The 21,998-nt window shown below is 46.3% G+C and overlaps 1 protein-coding gene across 2 annotated transcripts in view; it reads right to left on the bottom strand.

Moving 5' to 3' along the window:
- BICDL1 (BICD family like cargo adaptor 1) overlaps positions 1-19,833 on the bottom strand; it is a 47,551-nt gene extending 27,718 nt beyond the window's left edge. The window contains exons 1-2 of one of the 2 annotated variants that reach the window (XM_063416167.1): positions 19,153-19,833; positions 14,301-14,516 (exon numbers count right to left, since the gene is read on the bottom strand). In XM_063416167.1, the coding sequence (XP_063272237.1) occupies positions 14,301-14,516; positions 19,153-19,740 (804 nt within the window). In that variant the 5' untranslated portion in view covers positions 19,741-19,833. The remainder of the gene's footprint in view (positions 1-14,300; positions 14,517-19,152) is intronic. The other variant, XM_063416166.1, reaches the window with a different exon arrangement.
- Positions 19,834-21,998: the final 2,165 nt, after the last annotated feature.

Genomic DNA, 21,998 nt, shown 5'->3' with positions numbered 1-21,998 from the left:
CCTTTAAGGAAAAACATGGTTGCTTTTAAGCAGAAGTCAGTAGCAATGACATATACCCTGTGCATGTGGCTTTTAGCCCTAAGGCCAAAGAAGGGAACAGGAGACCAGCTGTAAAGTGCAACAAGAAAAACACAACAAAAGTGGTGTGGTAGTGGCTGTTCTTCAGCTTCAAAGACTCCCTGGCAAGTTACTGTTGGGAATGTGCTTCATTTTCAAAGCCCTGTTTGAGCATTTCATACTTTACCTATGGTAACCTTTGTTGCTTTCCAGGTATGTTGATTTATCACTTTATCTTCAGCAGAGAGGGCTGCCTTGCCTGAGTGTGTGTGGATTCTCCTGCACTTGATCGTGGGCTGATCTACTCCATTTCTTCTGCTACTACAGTAGGATTTTAAACTGGGATCTTCCCTAGCTTTGCTGCACATAAATGATTAACTTTCTCTTCCTCTTGCTGCCTGAAATCAAGAGTAATGTGACCGGCGACAGAGGAGACTGTGGTATTCAGCTCTCAGCAGTTTTTATTACTCCTGCTGCTGGAGCTGAATTTCTCTATGTGCACAAGCCAGTGGTAGCAGTACTAAATCTCCCGAGCTCCTGCTGTGTGCTGGAGTGTCTAAAATGGTGCTGCTTAGAGCGTCTGCCAGTACACAGACATGTGAGTGAGTTAGGAGGGCTTTTATCCTATCTGTGCTAAAAATCACCTGCCTTAAGCCACTGATCCCTTTTCCCCCTCCTTGCAAGGCTTGCATGTGGTGAGGTGTGTGCTGGAGCTGGCAGATGGCTGGGGAGCAAACAGGTCCACACAAGCATGCAAAAAAATCAGGCTGCATCACTGCTGACCAGCTTGTGCCAGGACCTGGGTTTTCCTCTGCCTGTCACTGCCCTGCCTACACTGGCTTCCCCTCACCCCTTGGCTTGGCTGTTTGGTGACCTACCTCCTGGAATGTTTTTTCCCCTCCTCTCTCAGCTCTCTATAGTTGATTAGTCTAAGAGATGTCAGCCATGGTACACTGTCGAATTCATTTTTAGACACAATGCTGTGCCAGAGATTTGTTTGCTTAATTACAGAAATACTATTATTTCTGCTGTAGCATGTCTGGATTTGGTTTTGTTCCTGAGGCTGGTGCTGATTTCAGCCTCCTTTCCTTTCCTTGGCTCTGCTTAAAGATATTTTTTGTTGTTCTTTTGAATTAGAGCAGATATCCCCAGTTTGGAAAGTTATAAAGAACTGAGTGGACTGAAGAAGGAACAAGTGGTTTAACCATGTCACTACTGCAGCACAGGTGAGCTTTTATCACTTAGATCTTCAACTCTTTAAACTTGTCTGTAATGCAGGGCTGCTCAGCTCCATGCACTAGCACTCTCTGCATCTCCTATGTGGGGACAGGTCTCATGTCAGTGCCACACTTGGCAAAAGCTGGCTTTGGGTGCCTAGGATGCCACATGAGACAGCCAGCTTCCTCCTCAGCAGATCCACGTATCATGTGGAGTAGAGACAAGCTTCATGCAAGTGGAGCATGTGCTGAGGCTCCTTGACTTGATGCTTTGGTCGTGTGTCCCTGAGCAGTGGGGCACGAGGGTGCAACCCAGAGCTGCTTGCTCAGAGGCAGAAAGTCTCAGTACGACCCATGTCAGACAGTGTGTGCACATGAAGTGATGACCTGAACCCCGGATAGTTTTCAGAAATTAATAGGTTAAAGTGTAGCATAATTTTGTTAAGATCTTGCAGGGATTTGGAACTTCCCAGTGTGATCCCACTGACAACAAGGGACAAAGGAGATAAAGATATTAGAGCCAAATTTTCAGCACAAGCCTTCTCTCAAGTTCTGATTCAAAATACAGCTTTACGTGTGAAGCTGTGAAACACCAAGTATACCCGTGTTTCAAACTTATTTATTTGGAGGACAAGACAAACACTACCAATTAAAAAGTTCTCCATTGGTTTTCACCCTTACTCAGATTTGCTGAAAGGGTCTAGAATTTAATATGGTTTATGGCAACAATCAAACATTCCCAGGAAGGGAGTGCTTTGGCCAGGTCCCTTCACAGAGGCGGAATTTACACGAGGGTTACAAGGCTCATTGGGGCTAATCCCCGCTAGCATTATACATCATCTGACAGTTGCCAAGGAGACGAGGATAATCTGAGTGAAACAAGATATGTGAGAAGGGTATTTATGGACATTTGCCTAACGATGCTGGTGGAATGCACCAAGAAGTGATTATTTAAGTGCCTTTGAAGTACTACCTCTTCTGTGATGAATATGGAGGACTGGTACACATGCAAAAAATGTCCCTGTGAAATTAAAGCAGCAACAGCTTGGACTTGTTTTTTAACTTCTATCCTGTGGTGAACTCATTCAGTGCTGTCGGTGATGCCTTAAGATTTTAGCCTTTGTATTTTTCAAATCCTGCACTGCATTGGTGCGTAACTCTAAACTCCATAGGAAGTGTTAACTACTATCTTCACACTTTGGTCAATTCCTCTAGGCCTAAAACTCAAGGATACCCTACAGCCTCAGGCACTGAAAAGTATAAACAAAAGTGAATTGGGGAGGAGCGAACTGGGGGATTATGACTTTATTACCTGAAGCTGTAATTGGAGGATTAACCCCTGATATGCAAATGGACCAAACTTATTTCTGTCTGAAAAACTCCATTGTCCATCCTCCATCTTGGGTGTAGCCTCTGGGTGGATTCTGACTGCCCAAGGTGTATCTACTGAAGGCCTTTAATAAATACCCACTCTTATTCTCTTAATCTTGTCCAGCCTCTGCACTTGGGAGCCACTCCCAGACATCATGGGGAGGGGCAGACAAGGCTTTTGCAGTGCTGTGAGTTCCCTGTCCAGTCTCCTGCACTTTGTGGCATCAGCAGAGCATACATAAGGAAAAACTGTGTAAAGAAGCCATTTCAGTCTGACAGAGGCTTAATGAAAACTTCCACTCCACCTGCTTGAAATACTTGCAGGGGCCTCATGCAAAGGTCTGGGATGCCAAGTGGTGTGAGGGGAGGGAAGAGTGGAGGTGGTGGTGTGAAGGCACTCACAGGCATGGAGGTGTGTGTGCTTTGCCAATGGCTTCACACACAGCCAGCTCATTCCTCCACCCTGCAGGTGAGCCCAGCTGCACCACAGACACCTAACTCTGGATGCCTGTGTCACATTCTCTGAGCTGTGGGCAGGGTTAGCACCACGGCCTACTTGGTATGTGGGTCTAGACAGGCATTTTGGTCAATTATGCCACTTTCCCTGACCTGGGGTGGCTTATAGCTCTGCTTAGGGAGATTAAAAGAAGCCAGAGAGTTAATATCTTCATTTGAACAAGTTCATGGTTGGAAAGTCTTCTGCACTGTTGGTTTCACACAGCAAAATATTTTCTTGGCAGGGTGTTCCCTGGCCATGAAAAGGGTCAGAGATTGTTGCAGGAAGCCCATGTCTGGGGTCAGGAGCACTAAAGTTGTGTGATCTGGAGCTGTCCCACAGTGGGCAAATCTTCCCTTCCTGTGCTGGGGTGAGGCAGTGCAATGAGGGAGAAAGTTATCTGTCTCCTTCCCTCTCCCCCAGTTTGACCTTCTTAGTCTCTGATACTGTTTCTTGATGGAGGATTAAGAAGGATGGGAAGACAGAAGGAATTTCTCAAGTTTTGACTGCCTGATGCAAATAACTCCTTTGAAAGGAGGGAGATGCTGAGAGCCAGCCTGCAGCTGATGGGCTGTGTCTCGTGATGCCAGAGTTAATCTGGGTAAGCAGAGATTAACTGAGCTGCTGGATTGGATAATGCCTGAACTGGTTTATTGCAGCTTCTGCTGATAAAGCAGCCCAAGCCTAGGAGACCCCTCCTTGTCTGCAGTTCTGCAGGGTGAGGGCCTCTGCCCATAGCAGCAGTGCCTCAGGCACAGGGAGGCCCCAGAAGAGGTGGCATTAATGAAATCATCAGTTTCATAAGCATTTGCCTGCACCCCTTAAAGCTTTAAATATTTATGAGTTAGAATGAGTTAGACTTCCCTTAGATCTGGTCCCTTGTGCTAAGGTGGAGAAGGAAATAAAGGCTAAGCAGCACAACATGTAGGGAGAATTTGTGTACAAAGTGAAGTACAACATCCAGTAAAGCCTAGGGAAATAAATCTCTCTGGAATAGAGGCAAACCCACAGGAATAATTTGAGTTGGCAAATCCCTGTGCAACTTCATGGTCAATCAATAGATGTTATTTAGACAAATATCACACTGTTACATTCGACCAACAATCTCTTTTGAACAAACATTCGAGGCTTTCTCATTTGGCTTCTAAACATAAATCTGTTGAAAAGTATGACTCCCACAAAATCTATTCAGGCATTTTGAATAATGCCCTGTTTACATTTGTTTTCACCCTTTCACTACTTTATGTCCATGTTGAGTTAAAATGCAAGTCAGTTCCAATGCCTTTGAGATCACTTGTTCCTTGTGAGTATTCTCTCAGGCTTCTCTGCCTCATTCTTTAGTATTCATAAATAGCAGGAAGACATGACCTGATGCTAGTCAAACTCTTGCCTGCATAAAAGGGAAACCTCAGAAAGTCTCTTTCAGACTTAAGTTTGCCTAGTTCCTCTCATATCAGTGCAAAAATTGGCCAGCCTTCCCTGACTGATGTCTACTTGGCCACTTCCCTGAAGTCTCCTTTGATGAAGACCTTGTAGAGTCTCTGGGCCATCTCCTCAACTCAGCCAAACTTACAGGTGGGGTTTTTTAAAATATCAGTCTAATTCTTATCCTGCAATTCACACACATTGCCATTTATGTAAGGGACGTGGAGAATAAAGCTTATACTCAGTTCAAGGAATAATGTCTGAGCATTAGTTTTACCCTGTCATGCTGTCAGTGTGGGACATAGAGCACTAAATTCCTATTTCACACCTTAAAAACGAACAAAAAGTCCCACCCCAATTCATCCCCATTCTATAAGACGAAGAGAAAAGCTCAAACTCTTGTGTACTCTGCCTGAGTGGAGAGGAGATTTTTCATTCACTAGGGCCTTGTTTATTGGTTTACACAGACAATTACTGCCTAGTCTGTCAGTGCCTCAGTTTCCTGGTGTTCCAGTAAAATCTGTGCCAATCATTTGTTCACCAAGTAAAGAAACAATGGAAGACTCTTTAGGTACTTCTCCAAAACGTGTCCTTCTTTTGAAATTTGTGGATGTTTTTGTCCTGGAACACTTCATCTGCAAAAGCAATTGGGACTATGGATCTGTTCTATAAATACAGACCCTTCCCTCCAGCAGGTCTTAAGGTTTGTACCTGTCTAATGCTCCTGGTGTGAGTGACAAATCTGCCGGTCTACACCTGAATTGTAGAAGATTTCCATTTTCCTGGATCTGAGCTTGTACAGATCTAGTACAATGGTGCCTTGTTCAAAAGTAACCAGGAACACCTCAGGCTAAATAGCTGCCAAATGGAACAGCTTTCTAAGAGCACCCCTATCACTACAAACCTGTGCCAAGTCTGGAAGTGGATTCAAGAACAGACTTTAAAGGATGTAGAGAACAAAGCAATCACAAGGTTAAATTTTGTTATCTTGGTGCACTGAAGTGCAAAGGAACTGAAGGATTTCATTTAAAGGGCAAATCCAATGAGCTAGGTGCTTTAGTTACCCAAATATCTGCAGGTCTTGTAACTGTTCTGTGTAAGCTCTGCATCTATGACACATCTGCATTACTGTGCTAATCTTGGTAGAGTCATAACCCAGCTGTAACTATCCAGGCAGTCCTTCCTTTAAAAATGTTCTTTCCATGCTTCAACATTAGAACCTTGCAGGGAAGAACAGTGTGGAGAGAACAAGAACAGTTAATGGACTTGTTCCCAACACTTCTGACCTCAGCAGTCCCCCTCAAACACTGACAGGGATTCCATCCATGATGAAATCTGTTGCAGGTCTTGGCATCTACAGAACTGAGCCTCTGCAGAAGGATAACTACAGAGATTGTGAGGCCAGCCTGTATCTCCTCCAAATTAAATACTCTCTTGGGCCGCTTATGAGCCACCTTTTACTCCAGTTGCTCTGACATGCAGATCGCTTATGTCCTCATCTGTCAGTTGTTTCCTGTTGTACTGCTGCCTCTGGATACTGTTGTGTCCCTATCTGAGGTGGCATTTCCTACCCCTGAGGTGGTGCTGCCAAGCACGAGCCAGCTTTGTATTTCATTGTGGCTACCAGAAATCAACAAGAATGTCTTGCTGATCCTGTATCTCTGCTCAAAATAAACTACGTTCTACTAAATGCCATTCTAAACAAAATGTTGGTTAAGCTCTAGGCTGTTTTGCAAGAGGCCTCTGATTTCATGGGTAATCAGAGCACCCAATACAGCTGGCAAAACTCCCTCAGTGTAGAAGAGACTTCCCTCTTGAGCTATTGTCTACTAATTTGCATTTAGAAAAAGCAAGCCTGCTTGAAAAAAGAAGGAATTTGAAGACTTTCATTATAAGGTGTGCAAACTTTAAAACCCAGAAAGGGTCCCTAAAGATCAAATGCTTTTAACTGGTTTCTTCTTATGTAGCTATTTGCAAAGCTTTCAATCATGTTTGTCTCTGGTTCTAGCTAGTAATGCAGTGGCTGGATACAAACACCTTCTGTGTCCTACTTTCTAGAATCTCCTGGAGGAAGTGTTTACTGCAAGTGTGAATAAGCAGAAATATTTTGAAAAAATTTCTTCTGCCCACATGTTCTTACCTCTGAGCTACTGCATAATAAAACAATGTCAATAAACAACCTGGACATAAACGGAATAGCCACTCGAAATTTTTAGTGCAGTGCAAGAGGAGAAGAAAGGACTCATTCAGAATTTTATCTTCTTACTCCAGGACAAGTTCAGCTTCAGTTTTATGTTGGATTCTGGGTTTCAGATGTTCACAGATTAGTGGTGTTGCTTGATGTCTCAAGCGTGAACTTTTGAAATCTCTTCCAGGACCACTTGCTGGAGGAGAAAGCTGTGCTCTGAGCTGGGCTCAGCTGAAGTGCAGGGAAGAACAGTGTATGGCTGACTACCAGGGGCTTTACACCTCCATGTATTTGTCCAAGAGAGTGCTCTGGTCGCTCATTCCTGCAGTTGTGCTGCCCAGTGAAAGGGGTCGGTGGTGGGACAGGAGGTGTGGCTCTGTCTCACAGGGCAGCCTCTGCTGCTCCATGCAGGCACCACGAGCCTCTGAGGGTGGGAGATGAGCCGTGCCCAGCCTGGAGGCTCAGCGGCTCAGACAATCATTTCTCTGGCACCATGTCCCGAGCTGGACTCCCGGGAGATGCTCTGTGCCAAGCCCTGGCGGGGTCACCCTCTGTGGGCTCACTGACCTGCTCACAAGGGGCTCTTTTCACTCAGGATGGGTGGTAAATAAAATGTTTACCTGTCCCCCAGCAGGCTCGGGAGCTCATTGTGGATGGTACAGACAACAAGCTGCCTCGGGCTGGTACAGCTCCAGTGCATTTTGGGGGGGAAATTGCCGTGAGCAGAGGCGGAAAGGTGAGGAGGGGCCCGCGGGGGATGCAGAAGCGACGCGGGAACACGTCCTGGCGGCGAGCCGAGCCCACGGGGGTGGCAGACGGGCCGCGGCCACCGCCCGCCCGTCTCGGACGTCACAAGTGCGTCTCCCTGCGTGTCCCTGACTGGCGTGGCATTACAAGCAGAGAAATCACACCCGGTTGCCACAGCAACATCGCCAGCTGGGACATGCCGTGCTGTCATCTAGCAACCAGCCTGGGGTCCCCGGGGATGGAGGGGATGCTCCGCTGCCCCAGAGGAGGATGAGGGTCTCACCCAGCCCCTAGGAGCCAGGGATGCCATCCTTTTGCCCAGGAGCAGCGATTTGTGTACTTCCACTGCCTTAACAGTAACATTTTTTCCCCTAATATTAATAGTAGTTTAATCCTTTTCCTAGGGAGGGCTTTGCTATTCATTAGCCTCTGTTTTATTCAATTTCATAGATACATGAAATGTTAAGGGCTTGGAATGGACCTTACAGATCACCCAGTCCCAACTCCCCCTGCCACGGGCAGGGAATCCTCCCATTAGACCAGGCTGTTCCAAACCCCGTCCAATGTGGCTTTGAACATTGCCAGGGTTGGGACAGCCACAACCTCCCTGGGCAACTTGCTCCAGTGTCTCAGCACCCTCACAGGAGAGAATTTCTAATACTTTACCTAAATTTCCTTTCTTTTAATTTGTCCCCATTCTGCCTTCCTCTATCACTACAGCCCATTCTCTTTCTGCCCATTCCCTAAGTGCTCATCAGCACTTAAAACCAAAGGACTCGGGGGTAAAAATCTTTCATGAAATGAGTGTGTGCAAAATCCTTGGGTAAATTCTGTAGGGGTGCTCCCTGTCATGTTTGCTGAAATTACTTCTTTGGCACTTCCTGTATTTATTCCTTGATGTCTGGGTGCCCCTGTTCCTGTTGGGTCCCAAAGCTCTGTGTGTCCTAAAGCAGAGTTAATGGATGCTGCAGGCTTGGACTGACTCTCAGCAGAGGGTTGAGCCTTTCTCCTTGTTCTCCCAGAGGGATGGTGGGTAAGTGCCACTCAGCAGTGACCTCAAGGTGTTTCTCCATTACCTTCTAGGGCACTGAATCATTTCATTGAAGGACTCTGCAGGGGAGAACATGCAGCTGCAGTCACGTCCTGTATTTACAGCTTTAGCATGGAAAGCCTCAGCACTGCAGGCCTGATGTGGCATGAAGCTGAATTATTAACAAGTGCTCTCTGCTAGAGGAGAAGCAACTGGAGAGAAGGAGCCTTTCTCATTAGTATTCCCTGGGTGATCAGGGATCTGGCTATGTGGCGTGAGGATCTGCTGATGCTCCAGAGGGGTGGGGAGCTGGGGAATGAGGTTACTGGGAGGTTTGCTGGAATCAGTGTTTGGCTCTGTCTGGTGCTGGTGTCTGTTTCCTCTCACCCCAGCCTGAGTGAGCCTTATGCCAGGGACAAACAGTGCTCAAGGGCTGTCTGCCTTCCCCCAAGGAATGAGCAGCCCCCCAAAGCTGCCATGACAAGCAGGTACTTCAGCCCCTTCCACAGGAAGCAGTGCTGCCTTTTCTCCTGCAATCTCCCACTGAATTTAGACTGCCCAGAGGTGATGGAGGTAAAGATTTGCTGTGCAGGACTCTGTGCTTGAGGAGTTCAGTGTAGAGTTCTTTATAATAAGCTACTCACTGAATAGGTCCAGTAAACACTTTGAAGAGCAAAAACTGGGGAGTTTTTATGAAAATAATTCAGTGTAGTGGCTGATCTGCACTTTGAAATGTAGGGATAGTCAAAGCAACTCTTCTTTAGCCCAGGTTCACACAGGATCTTTGTCTGGTTAAAAATAAACCCCGAGGCAGGACTTAAATTCAGTCTGACTTGCCTCTGTAATAAGGATGGAGCTCCCAATAGACCCCACTGGACTACTGGAGACAACTTAATAAACAAGAAACATAAGCAGGCTTGCATTAAGCACCTGTACAGATAAAATAAGGAATTAAAGACATAATTCATACTGTAATTGCTACAAATCTCTGGCATGGCAAAAGCAATGCATCTTGCCCAGCATGCTTCTTCCAATAACTTTCTTTTTCAGTGAATAATCTGAATTTCTTAAAACCAACATTGTTCCTATGCTGATAGACCCAGCAACCAACCATTCAGAAAAATCTCTTCAAATAAATGACAACAGACCTGCCTCTCTTGTGTGTTCTTGACCATAAAAGGATGCATTTAAAATACAAATAATTTGGAAAGGAGAATAGATAATGGTCAGCTTGTTCTTAAATAAAAACCTGTTTCTTTCAAAGCAAAGCCAGGCAGTGCCTGCCAGTTCTCTAACATGCTGCATGTTAGAGCATGAAGCGAGAAACTTCCGCTGAAATATTACTGAAAGGAGGGTTTTGTGGTTAGTAAATAATACCTCCTTTGGAGAATTGTGGGCTGGCTGCTCCTGTTCTTGCTGTAGCAGAGAGACTGAGTGAAACACCTCATTCTTTGTAGCAGCCTGCTGGCTCTAGATGCTGAGTGAATCTAAAGAGTTGGTGATTGAGGGCCCCTCTGAGGGACGCCACCGCAGCCCAGCGCTGCTCTCTAAACACAAGGAGCTGTTTCAGCAGTGCAAGATGACACTCTTCCACTGCCCCGGGAAACAGATTTGCATTGCAAAAACTACCTGAGCCTGACATTGTGAAATCGCTCCCCTGTGCTCCGTGTACCATAAAAGAAGCCCAGCTGAACTGGGAAGGATGAGGCTCACCCAAGCTGCACGCAGCAAACAGCTCCAGCAGCCAGAGCTGGGGAGCAGGAAATGTGTGGGAAAGCCATCTGGTGAAGGCACTCAGAAACAGCATGGAAGTCTTTTTTCATTCACTTCCTGACCAAGTAGTAATATGTTGCCTCATTATAGGAGGATGATGCTTGTTATTATTATTTGCATTAGTAACTCCCAGAAGCCCAAAGGGGGGGACAGGACTCTTGCTGTGTTACCTGCTGTGGGCACATGTAAGAGGAGACCTTTCCTATACACACTCCCCCATATAAGAACAGAAAGCATAGGATTGTGATTTTTGTGATTTTTTTCTTTTTTCTTTTTCTTTTTTTATCCTAGTGGGGAACTGAAACAGATGGGAGAGACTGAAGGAGTTGGAAACAGAACATGTAATAATTCCCAAGCCTCGACTTTCTCAGCAGAACTGTTCTTTGACTCCTGTACTGCAGCTCTGAGCAGTTCTGGTGAGTGGTTTGTACCCTGGCACACTGCTCATGAGGAGCTCCACAGTTCTCCCTGGTAAACTCAGCATTTAGCTTGGTGTGGACACACTGCTGAGAGCTACTGCACCCTTTGCTGTGCTGAGGCAGGGGGAGGGAAATCAAAGCAGTGTGCAGAAGGGATTTTAATCATCATGTAGCAAATTAAAAAATACTGTGGAGGTCTTAAACTTGCTCTTTGGCATTTCAATCATGTCTTTCACTATGTGCTCCCAGTCCAGCCAACCAAATTTTCCCCCTGGTTTAATGCTGTTCTAACCTCAGGCAGTATCTTTGTTCTGCTAAAAGCAGAGAACCAAAGGCTGTATTTCAAGAGGAGGCAAAGTTCCTTATAGCCTACTTACTATTATTAGATATTTAAAGTTCTCCTATATCACCACCTCATTGGAAGACCTCAAACCTTTTCAAGGACCTTATTTTAGCCTCTTGGTGACAGAGGCAAGAGGCTAATTTTTAGATACTGGAAGAGACTTAAAATTCCTATCTTTGAGTTTTCCTTATCAGACTTTGCTAGAGCTGACAATAGATTTTTTCAGTCTCTGGCATTAATTGCAAGACAGAGCTTTCTGGGTCCCCTTGCTGTCCTTGTGTAGCTGTGTGTGCTTGGTTGGTTGGCATTTGTGCCAGGTTTAGACAAAGTGAGGATGTGTTAGCTTTTCATCTCTGGGGAAGGCAGGGTTAAAAAAATGTCCTAAAGACTAATTAGTTGGTGAAAGTATGGCAGCAACAGGAAGGAGGAGGGGCAGGATGAAGGAGATGGTGGCTGCTGCCCTGCTTTGAGGTAAAAGAGGCTGAAGCCCAGTGAATCCAGAAGAAACAAGCAGGACTATGTGGGCTGGCAGCTCCTGAGGATGACTGTCATTCACACAGAGCCTAGTGCCAAGGGGATACCTTCTCTAGAAGAGAGATGATCAAGTGGTATTAAATGGGGCCACGAGGTGTTAATTGCTAAAAACTGTAGAAATTCAAATTTAAGGAGCCAGTACCTACTAGTATAGAATGACTATCAGAGAGAAGCCTGTCTTTGTGTCTGTAAACAGGATATAGTGTTTAATGGGGCAGACTTGAGGCTCTGAATAAGGCTTTCATCACCTTATCCCAGACTTCTCATAACCCTCTGCTCCCCAACAACCCATGGTGACACAAACGCAGAACCAGGAACACAAAGAGGATACCAGCAACACCTTAAAGGTCACAGAAGCTGTAACAGCACCTCTTTGTAGGACTTCTCCTCTCCCAGTGCTCAGTTTATGATGCCAGGTGAGACTCCAGCCTGTGGCAGAAGTGGCTGTGGGCAAGCACAACCCTGCAGCTCCTATTTGTCCTTTTTATTAATTGGAATCCTAATAGTAATAGGAGCCAGAACTACACGGGTGCAGGGTTTAGGCAGTGCCACTGCCTCAGGGATTACATGTGTAACCTCTTCAGAATAAGAGACCAGACACATAAGACTGCAAATACACAATGGAGCAGCAAATATGGAATATTAAGCAGCCAGGAATCAAGTGCTAATATAATGCTGGGATTTAAAAAGCCTCAGTTAAAGCCCAGAAAATGATAACAGATTGTTCCCCACTCTTTCAATTTGTCCAGGTTTTCCTGACTGTGGGAAGACTGTTTACACCCTTGCTATAGCCATTGCTGTATTTGAGTCACCGGCAAGTTTTGGCCAGGTGACAAACTCAATGAGACTGGATCGTGCCTTAGCAAACATCAGCTCTGTCTCTATCAGAGCTTATCTGCATTGGAAAAAAACTCCACCAAGCTGGGAGCAGGGCTGGGCTGGAATGGGAAGGGCAGCACCAACACTCAGCAAATTTGAATGTGGCAGTTCTGAAGTGGGTCAATGAAGATCATTTCTGGTACTAAGAGAGAGATAAGGGAACAAACCCCATCCTTGGACATCACATGCTGGTGAACTTATCTTGGTGGTTCCTCTGACAAGGTTTTGTGGAGTGGCTCTCTGAGCATCTGGCTATGAGAGGTTCCTGTAGCACAAGCAAGAATAATCCCATGTGGTTGAAAAGCTCAAAACAAGCTGTCTGGTTTGCCTCTCCTACCTTCTAGTCTGTTCTTCCAGTTTATGCCTATGCTGGGACCATAACAAATCTTACACTCCCCAGACAATGACAGAAATCACACATACACAGAAAATTACTGAGTCACCAGATCTGATGGAAGCCAAGTTCTTAACCCTGAATAAAAAAACCTGACACAACACAAACTCTCATCCATGGTGTATGTGGAATATGCTCTGTCCAGAGAAAAGATGAAAGATCTGTAGCTCACCTGGGACACATTGCTGTAAGAACATGGATAAACTTAGCAACATTCCTGAGGTAAGGAAGATGAGGTCTTTTTAGTTTGTTTCGTTGTTGTTGTTGTTTTTAAAACCAGTTAACCAAACTGGACTAAGTGACTTTTTAAATCCTTGACAAGAAAATCTACAGTGAAATGAGGAACAATTTCCTCAAGTGTCAGTACAGAGTGTCATACCCAAGACTTGCTCTTCTCACCTCCAGAGGCACAACTGCATACACAGCTTGAGTGAAGACCTGTTCATTTGGCCCTCTTCAGAGCCCTCTGATCCTAGTGTGGTTGAGGTGTCCACCCTCCCATAGGCAAAATCCCTGTGCCAGCCCCAGAGACTCAGCTCTGACAGAATCTAATCTGAGAGATGTTCTCACAGTGTGAGGTGGGCCTCTTCAGCATGGATCTGTGTGTGTGTTTTTGTTCCATGCTATTTTGGGAGTAAGCAACTGATAACAAGCAAATGCTTTCGTCTGCTGGAGTAACTGTGTTTTCAAGCATTAAAAATAAGGTTTGTACTAACTATCCAGTGGGGAGGAAAAAAGGTTCTTAATTCCAGAAGACAGGTTCACTTCTGGGGGAAGGAGGCAGAAACTGTTAAGTCTTTTGCTGTCAGAAAGAAACTCATGCTGCAAGTGTTCAGTCAATTAGGCCGATTTGTAGCAGCCTCACTATAAATCCTCTTTCATTCAGAGGCAAGTTAAGCTCTTTGATGAAACATGGCATTCCAAGGAATTTCAGTAGGTTCTCACACATCTAACCATGGCAAAGTTATCTGTAGTGACACACCATCTGAGAATGACATGGTATGTTCAATTCTACAATATTACAGCCAACGAATCACAAAAAAGAGAGGCCTGCAAAATGCCTTTCACCCCACTGTTGCAGATTAGCCTTCTTCTTGCATGCTACATTTGTTCAGCCTATTAGCAAATTAGAAACAGATTTCTAAATCAGTTCTAGACACAAAAACAGTTGAGAGAGAGAACTATGCGGTAAATGACCACTCAACCCAGAAACACAACTGTTTTGCCAAAGAAATGCATCACTGCTTAGAGGTGTAAAATCAGTTTAAAGGCAGCATGTCTTAACAGGGCACCTGTGTAACATGAGCAGAGGCAGAACTGTTTGTTTCCCTGGAAGTGGGAGCTTTCTCACTCCTTTGCCCCAGAGGAGGATGACAGCAGAGCTGTGACCCTGTCCCGTGGCCAGCTGTGGCACCCAGGTGACTCACCCTGCTGAGCTGGTCCAGGAGTCTTTGGTTCTGCTCGGAGAGTTCCTGGACAGCGCGCGTCTTCTCGCGGTCGGCTTCGCGCAGGTGGACCTGCTGCTTCTCCAGCTCGTCCTGCAGCTGCTTCACGTCGCTCTCCAGTTCAGACACCCTCCCTTCCCACTCTCCCTCCTTGTTCTCAAATCGCCGCCGCAATTCGTGTTTCTCTTGTTCCAGGTGCTAAAAGATGGGGGGGAAGAGGTTAGGAAGGGAGTGAAAAAAGGTGAATGTCTCCTTTTCCTCATCTATGCTAGGCTAAAACCTTATGCAGGAAAGAGAAGGATGCCTGAGCGTGACAGTGTCATGGAGATGGCAATTCCACATCAGGGCAGGTCACTGGCACTACAGTCATTTTCCATTTCCAGCAATTGGCCTGTCCTTGGCCACTGGAGTTCAGCACATTGGATTTTTACTGCAATAACTGCCAAAAGAATAAAGTAGGCTGCATGTCAATAGGCAGAATATATAGGTCAGACAGAGCAATTGATTTACCAGCTTCTACCAGAATCCAGCTTAACTCCAAAGCAATATTTCAGTGGTCAGTGGCATAATTCTTTTATAATTGCCTTTAGAGTCAAAATACACAAACTGTATACCCTTACTGTTGGTGAGGAATGTAGATGAGGCATCCTTGTTGTCATATGGGTCTCATGAACAACAGTTGAATCATCTATCCATTTGCTCCTTCTATTCCTGACCTAATTAGTTGTCTGAGAGTTTGATAGTGCACAGTAACTCCATTGTTTGATGCATTCCGCTCTGGAATGGCAATGGATGCAATGAACTGGTTGCTATAGACATTATGTACGTGCATGTTCTGGGTTCAGGTTTCTTAGAAACCACTCTCAGTTCTGGAGACTCTGCTCTGCTTTGGATTGGCTGCAAAATGAGGGACAGCACAAATCTGGTGAAACTTTTGCATGTTTTACAGTCTCAGTTAAATGAGGCCTTGACTGAAACAGAGCTGCAAATCAGGTCAAAGCAGATTTATGTTGTGCCCATTTGAAAGAATCCCTGCTCCAAAACTCTGAGCTTGAATTTCCCCTGGTGACTGAAGACACACATTTACTTTCGGAACAGTCACAGATTGGGGACATGGGCATGTCCCAGGATTAGCAGGGAAACCTGAAAAATGGGAGTCCTCTCCTTGTTGGTTGTCCTCTGATCCCCAGAACAATCTCCTGCTACTCTCTATCAGAGTCCCCAGTCTTTAAGGAATGTGTCTTAGAAAAGAACAGAAACCCACTGGGCCAAACACTGGGAGCACTTGCCTATTTCTCCCAGGTGAATTGTTCCCTGGTGAACAATTCCCATGGCACTTCTGATAGGAGGGAAAATAAACCTGCTAGGCGGAAAAGAAAATTGCACTGCATTTATGTGAAGTGGCTTTTTATTGCTTGTTAGAAACACAGGCTGTGAGGGGGCTGTTTCCCCTGGGTGCCTATTGCTGATGACACACAGCCTCCCTGGCAGGGTCCCTGTCACCTTCCTGAGCAGGTCTGAATGTCAAAAGCCTCCTGTTCCTCCCCGGCCCTCTGGCCTGTGTACTGCTAATCTGCCACCTTTTTTTGCTCTGTGTTCTGTTTCTTCACCTGATCCCCAAATGCTTTCTTATGCTCCTTCCAGCTCAGTGTGGAAGCAGCACCTTGCTTGTGCCCTTCCAAATCTTTCTGAAAATTCCAGACTTTTATGAAAAACTCTTAAATATGAGGGAAAGTTGATTAAAAACAATGACCCATAGAAAGGGATATCCCCATGTTTCAGACACTTAAAGAGTGAGCATCCTTGCAAATGAGAGCTAAGCAGTAATATAAATATTTTCATGCAATAGAAAGCATGAGATCCCAGCACCTGGCCCATGACAACCATTGCAAAGAAATCTTGTTTGTAGTCCAAGTGTGCCTGGAGTAGCCACAATTTCACTTCCAGCGGCACACTGAAAATTCTGTCTTTTATAGCTCTGCCTCTTTCACTGCTAGGCAACGTTTAGAAAGATCCAGGGCCTTCTCTAAATGGAAAGTGGAACTTCAGCCTGCTGAGAAGCAGCACTGCAGTTGAAGTGCCCCAGACACCCAAATGTGATTTAGAAACCACTGATAAGCCTTGTCAATCATTTAAAAAGCACTTTAGTCTTCCACTGCAAAAGAAAAGCTCCACTACACACAGCCCCAAGAAATGGCCATCACAAAGGCTCGTGTTAGAAGGAGGTGAAAAATATCAAGTTTATTCTGTTGTGACACAGAAACCAGAACAGAGCAGGGGGGCATGGAGAGGCTGTTGCAAAGAGGAGGAGAACCCAGATAAGATGTGTTGGCTGGTCCCTCCTGCTTCTGCCAGCAGCCATCTCCCCTGGCCTGCCCTCACCCCAGCACCTGCAGGGCTGCAGATCTGGAGAGGGGATTTCTGCACGTAGTGCTGATAGGGCAAACTGCTGTCCTCAGTAGGGAAGTTTCTTGTTTCCTGAGTTTCTTGTCTCTCCATTCACCAGCTGCTCATTGATTTTTACACAGAACAGCTTTCTAGAAGATGTTTTCTTCTGAAAACAGCTTCTCTTCAACTTAACTGAGCTGGCCTGGTCCTCATCTAAAGAGATGAAAGCAAGGGGGAGTTTCCCAGCTGATAAAGATGGTTCATACTGTAAAGTGCCAGGACACAGCAGGCTCCTCTGTGGCAGAGGAACAGCAGTATTAACTGTTTTAATCCCTTACAGAGGATAAAACTGTCTAGGATCACATATCAGAATTTATTACAGAATTTCAATTTCATGATTAGAAGAAATGAATTTAAATTCAGGCTGTGAAATGAAAGGTTTGCCAGAGTAGGTGCATGGCAGGAATGCTGTACCTCAGCAGTGAACCCACAAAACCAGATGTTATTTAATCTTGAGGCAAAGCACCCAATGAGCAGACCTAACCTTGGCTGTTGTGAAATGGAGAGACTTCACTGAGCTCTTGTTACCAATTCTGAACTGTGAACTGGGAGAAAATATCTCCTTCTAAGTGCTATTTAAACATCATTATATCAGGTTGTCGCCAAGGATCTCATCTGAGACTTTGCTTCTTGTCACCATCAGAAAGTTCCCAGCATAGGGAAGGAGGGAACAGCTGTGGGTCCTTCCTCTCTGCTCCTCTGAAATCGAAAAGCTTATTGTGAAATTTTATTCACTTCAGTGGCAACAGGAGGAGGCCAAGATTTAATCTCCAGAGGCTGGGATTATCAAGCTTGTGTTTTAGAAGATTAATGTTGAAATTTGATTTTTTTTTGTGTGTGAAGCAGCACTGGGTTAAATTTGCCAAACCCAGTGGAAAGAAAATGACCCTTAAGTAGATAATACTAACTCCTCTCAAATGGGTAGCCTGGAAAATAGCAATCTGTTATTCCCCTGGGAAGTTAGGGTGATAGTAATGGGATGAAAATATGTAAACAGTTGGTTGTATTTATAATCTCTTCATTTACCTTCTGAATGGGCCTGTGAGTGCAGAGGTAAACATTTGTGGCATGTTATTTCAAGTACTATAAAGTCATAGTTTCTCCCCTCTTCTTTTCACCTCTACATTTTGCAAACAATGAGTGGTATATGAGGCTCCTGAACTACCCAAGACACAGCTCAGTGCATATCTAAACTTGTGTGTTTTTCCTTTAACCGTAGGAAAGGTTCTACTCCAACTCCTAAGGAAAACCATGTCAGCACAACACCACATACGTCTGTTCTTGCTTAAAGATCAACATGGAAACAATCACTTTGGCAAATTTTAATACTCTGGGAAATTCTAAACTGATACACAGAGCCACTGAGCAACAATTTGAGCAAATGTCACCTTCACTATTATTCTATTAGAATAGCAAAGGCAGAGAGATTCCCCTGCAAAGAGGAAGGGATCAGCTGGGGTAAAATGACAAGTTTAATAAGGGAGAGGAATTTTTGTCAGGAGAACAAAGGGCATACAGTAATTTCACAAATCCTCTTGAACTTGAAAAATGTTAAGTCTGTGAGGAAGGAATACAGGAATATGCAGGACTGTGCAGAAAGGACTGGTCTAGGGCTGTGACTTGAAATGTGAATGTTAATCCAGCACTGTTCAAACTCTCTCCAGAAAGGTTAGAGAGGCTTTTCTCAGCCTTCTAAGCAGTATTACTTATTGGAAGAAATACAATTTCAAGACTACCTCTGAGGAAGAGTGAATAATAGTGGCTCTTACAATTGTGCAAGAGAGTTGTTCCAAAAAAAAGCTGCCTGCATAAGTCTTTTTCTTTGTAACAGCTCTATTTTATCTTTAAAAATCAATAAATAGCTCAATCCCCCGAGTTCCTGGCAAACAGCTTTCTCCAGATACCTGTAGGCATTTTTTCAGAGCAAACAGCTAACAGCGATGTATCATTAGGGCTTATCTCCTGCCATGCCTAAAGCCTTAGCTGCAACAGCTTAAGCATAAGGGTCACATATGCTCTGTAGCTCAGTACCTGCTGTGCAAATTTAACTTCCGAGGTATTTCTGTGACGAGATGAGCTGCGCACATCTCTCCCAGGTGGTCCTGGGGCAGAACAGCCCACCAGGAGCCTCCGGAGCGCCGTGCTGCAGCCCGGCCCCGGCCCCACACGCCGGCTCTCGGCCGGGGGGTGCGGGGGAGAACGGCAGCTTTGCCTCCCCCAGGCCTCGCAGGCATTGCTCAGACCCTTTCCTCCCCGTCACGGCCACGGCGAGTCCCGCGGGCGGCTCGGCAGGGCCCGCCCGCCCCCGGCGCTCGCCGGGGAAGGGGCCGCGTTGCGCGGAGAGAACCCGCGGGCCGGGGCCGGGCGGAGCGCGGCGGGGCCTCACCTCCAGCTTGTCGGTGAGCTCCTTGTGCATCCTCTCGTACTGCCGGCTCATGTCCTGGTTGCGCTCCAGCAGCGCCTTGCCCAGCCGCGCCGCCAGCACCAGGTCCTTCTCCTTCTGCCGGATCAGCGAGAGCAGCTCGGGGTCGCGGGCGGCGGCGGCGGGCGGCGGCTCCGGCGGCTCCCCGGCGGCGGCCAGCAGCGCCAGCTCCTCCTCCAGGGCCAGCTCCAGGGCGGCGGCCCCGGGCGGCTCCATGCCGCCGGCGCTGTCCGCCTCCGCCGGTGCTGACCCGGCGGCGGGCAGGCGCAGGCACGGCGCCGACATGGCCCTGGGCGCCGCCGCCGCTCCGCTGCGCCCCCCGCGCCCGGCCCGCGGCTGCGGCGGCTGGGCGGGGAGCGCCGCCGCCCCCGGCCCCCGCCCCCCGGCGCCGGGCCCCGGCAGCGCATCGCCACCGCCACGGCCACCGCCACTGCCGCCGGCGCAGCCACCGGCACCGGGCCCGGGGGAGACCGGGTCCTGCTGGCTCCGGCTGCCGCGGGCAGGTCTCGCCCCTTCTGCCGCAGGCCCAGGCCAAAAATCCCCCCAAAACATCGGGGAGGCCCAAGGAGGGAACTTGGCACCCCCGAGGGGCACAGCGCGTTCTCCCCGCTCGCCGCCCGCTCCCCCAGAGCTCTAGCGGGGCTCTTTTGGTTGCCAGAGCAGCTCTCGGGATCTTTGTGCTCAGTAGTTCGCTCCGGAGAGCTGACTACAGCTTCCAACAGCCACCAGGGCTGTTGGACTACAACTTCCAACAGGGCTTGCTTTCAATTTCAGATTGTTTGGGATGTTCTCGGGTAACATTTGTCCTAAAGATACCCTCAGTGAACGTTGGGAATTGTAGTCAGTTCAGCTCCTGGCATTATTCACTCTATTAGGGGCAGGAGTGGTAGTGATTTCAGTTTTGGTTTTGTTGATTTTCTATCTCCTTCGATCCCAGCACAGGAGGAAGGCTGAGGCAGAATACAGCAGCATAAACCTGTATATTTTCACATTTGCTAAGGCCCCGTTCCTTCAATTTCTGATTGTACTTTAATTTCAAGCAAGGTTTTAATAGTGATCGCACACAAACACTTCAAAGGAAACTTGTGCTTTTGATTCCTAGATTCTACAGACAGGAATTATGAGTTTCACAGCTTTTTTCTTTGTACACTGCTTTTCTGGGGCTTGCTTCCCTTTCCTTCACTTAGACCATGTTCATCTGTATGCAACAGCCCCAGCACATCAGTCCCAGGATGTTTTTGGCTGGGACAGTTGGTGACTGCTGCAGTTTTCAAGCAGGGCTGGCTCCTGCCTCGTGTCAGACCCAGGGCCCTGGAGAGCTGCTGATTATTCGTAACAGTTAGAACATGAATTGTGGGAATGCAAACTTCCCTCTGGCCATCTGCCACTGGGACTTGGCCTTTTGTGGGGATACACCCCAACAGCCCAGCTTGGGGGACCTGCTGATCCTTGGCCTTTTTGCTGGCAGCATCAGTTAACAGCAGTGCTGCTTTCTGTAATGTGAGCACCTACTCTCCAAGGACCAGGCAGAGACTGGTGCCTTGTGCTGCCAGCACCTGTCCCACCACGGTAACTGTTGGCCCTTATGATTTCTTTTATGATTTCTTTTGCGCTGTGACCCAGAGGTGACACCTCCTTTATCTCACAGCAATTCCCCCAGGCACTGACTTTTCCAGTCCTTTTGTCCTTGCAGTTCCAGGGATGCTTACATTGCTGGAAAGAGGGATTGACCATAAGGTGAGATGGTTTGGGCAATATTTGCCCTTTTAAAAGAACCCCTGTCCCAAGAGGAGCTGTGATTGCAGATTTGATCATCACTATTTAAACACAGGAGGGCGTTTAATATTTAAACTGATTGTGAGCACCTTCTGCTGGATGTGCCTACTACAGCAAACCAAGCTTCCTGGTGTGATTAATGAAATCCATTGTGGCATTAATTTTCATCTCTAATGCTTCCTTCAGTGTATAAAACAAAAAGAGATTACACTGAGATGGTTTTAATCTCCCAAACAAAGCCTGAAACAAACCCCATTGCTGCAGCTGTTAGGATAGGGATGAAGAAAAGCTATTGCTTGGATGGAGAGGAAAAAGCACATATAAATCAGTGAAATGTATTGTAAATATGCCACCATCTTAGTCAGACATCTATACAAGCTTAATGTTCTTTTGGGGACTATTGACTGCAAAACATATCTGTGTTATCTGGAGTAACCCTGGATTAAAGCTTTGTTTGTAGCACAATATATTATTGACTTCCACTTAAAAAATAACAAATTTAAAAATCCATTGTCCTGTGAATTTAATTATTGGTTTGGCTTTTTAGAAATGTGTTATGTTACTGCTTCTAAAACTCCTTTGTATGCTACTTTATTCGTATTTTATTTTGTATGTGTCATCCCAATCAAATACCTATGAAAAGCTGTTAAGAATATAACAGTGTTATCTATTCTTTACAGTGAAATGGTGGCATTATCTCTTAGGATCCTAAAATGTATTTCAGCTGAGAGCTGGGACAGTTGCTGCCCACAAATGAACACCCAACTCCCATTTCTGCTCTTGTTGCCCTGCTTCAGCTTTGTTATGTCCTTTCAAGAACCTCAGCCCAGAAAACAGAAGAATTAGTTATTGGAAACAAGTCAAACATGAGGTTGTTTTGTTTTAATTGCACTGCTGAAGCCTGATGTGAGACTTCACTCCTCAGGTACTGCAGTAGTGAGTAGTTCTTGTGGAGATTTAGATCAGGCATTTCAAGAGAGCTGCTGCTCTTGCAACACAGAAGGTTGCTGTGTGTACAGAACAAATGATCTTTC

Source organism: Prinia subflava, chromosome 19 (assembly GCF_021018805.1).
Source record: "Prinia subflava isolate CZ2003 ecotype Zambia chromosome 19, Cam_Psub_1.2, whole genome shotgun sequence".
Lineage (NCBI taxonomy): Eukaryota > Metazoa > Chordata > Aves > Passeriformes > Cisticolidae > Prinia > Prinia subflava.
This window is presented reverse-complemented; position numbering and strand designations above follow the sequence as displayed.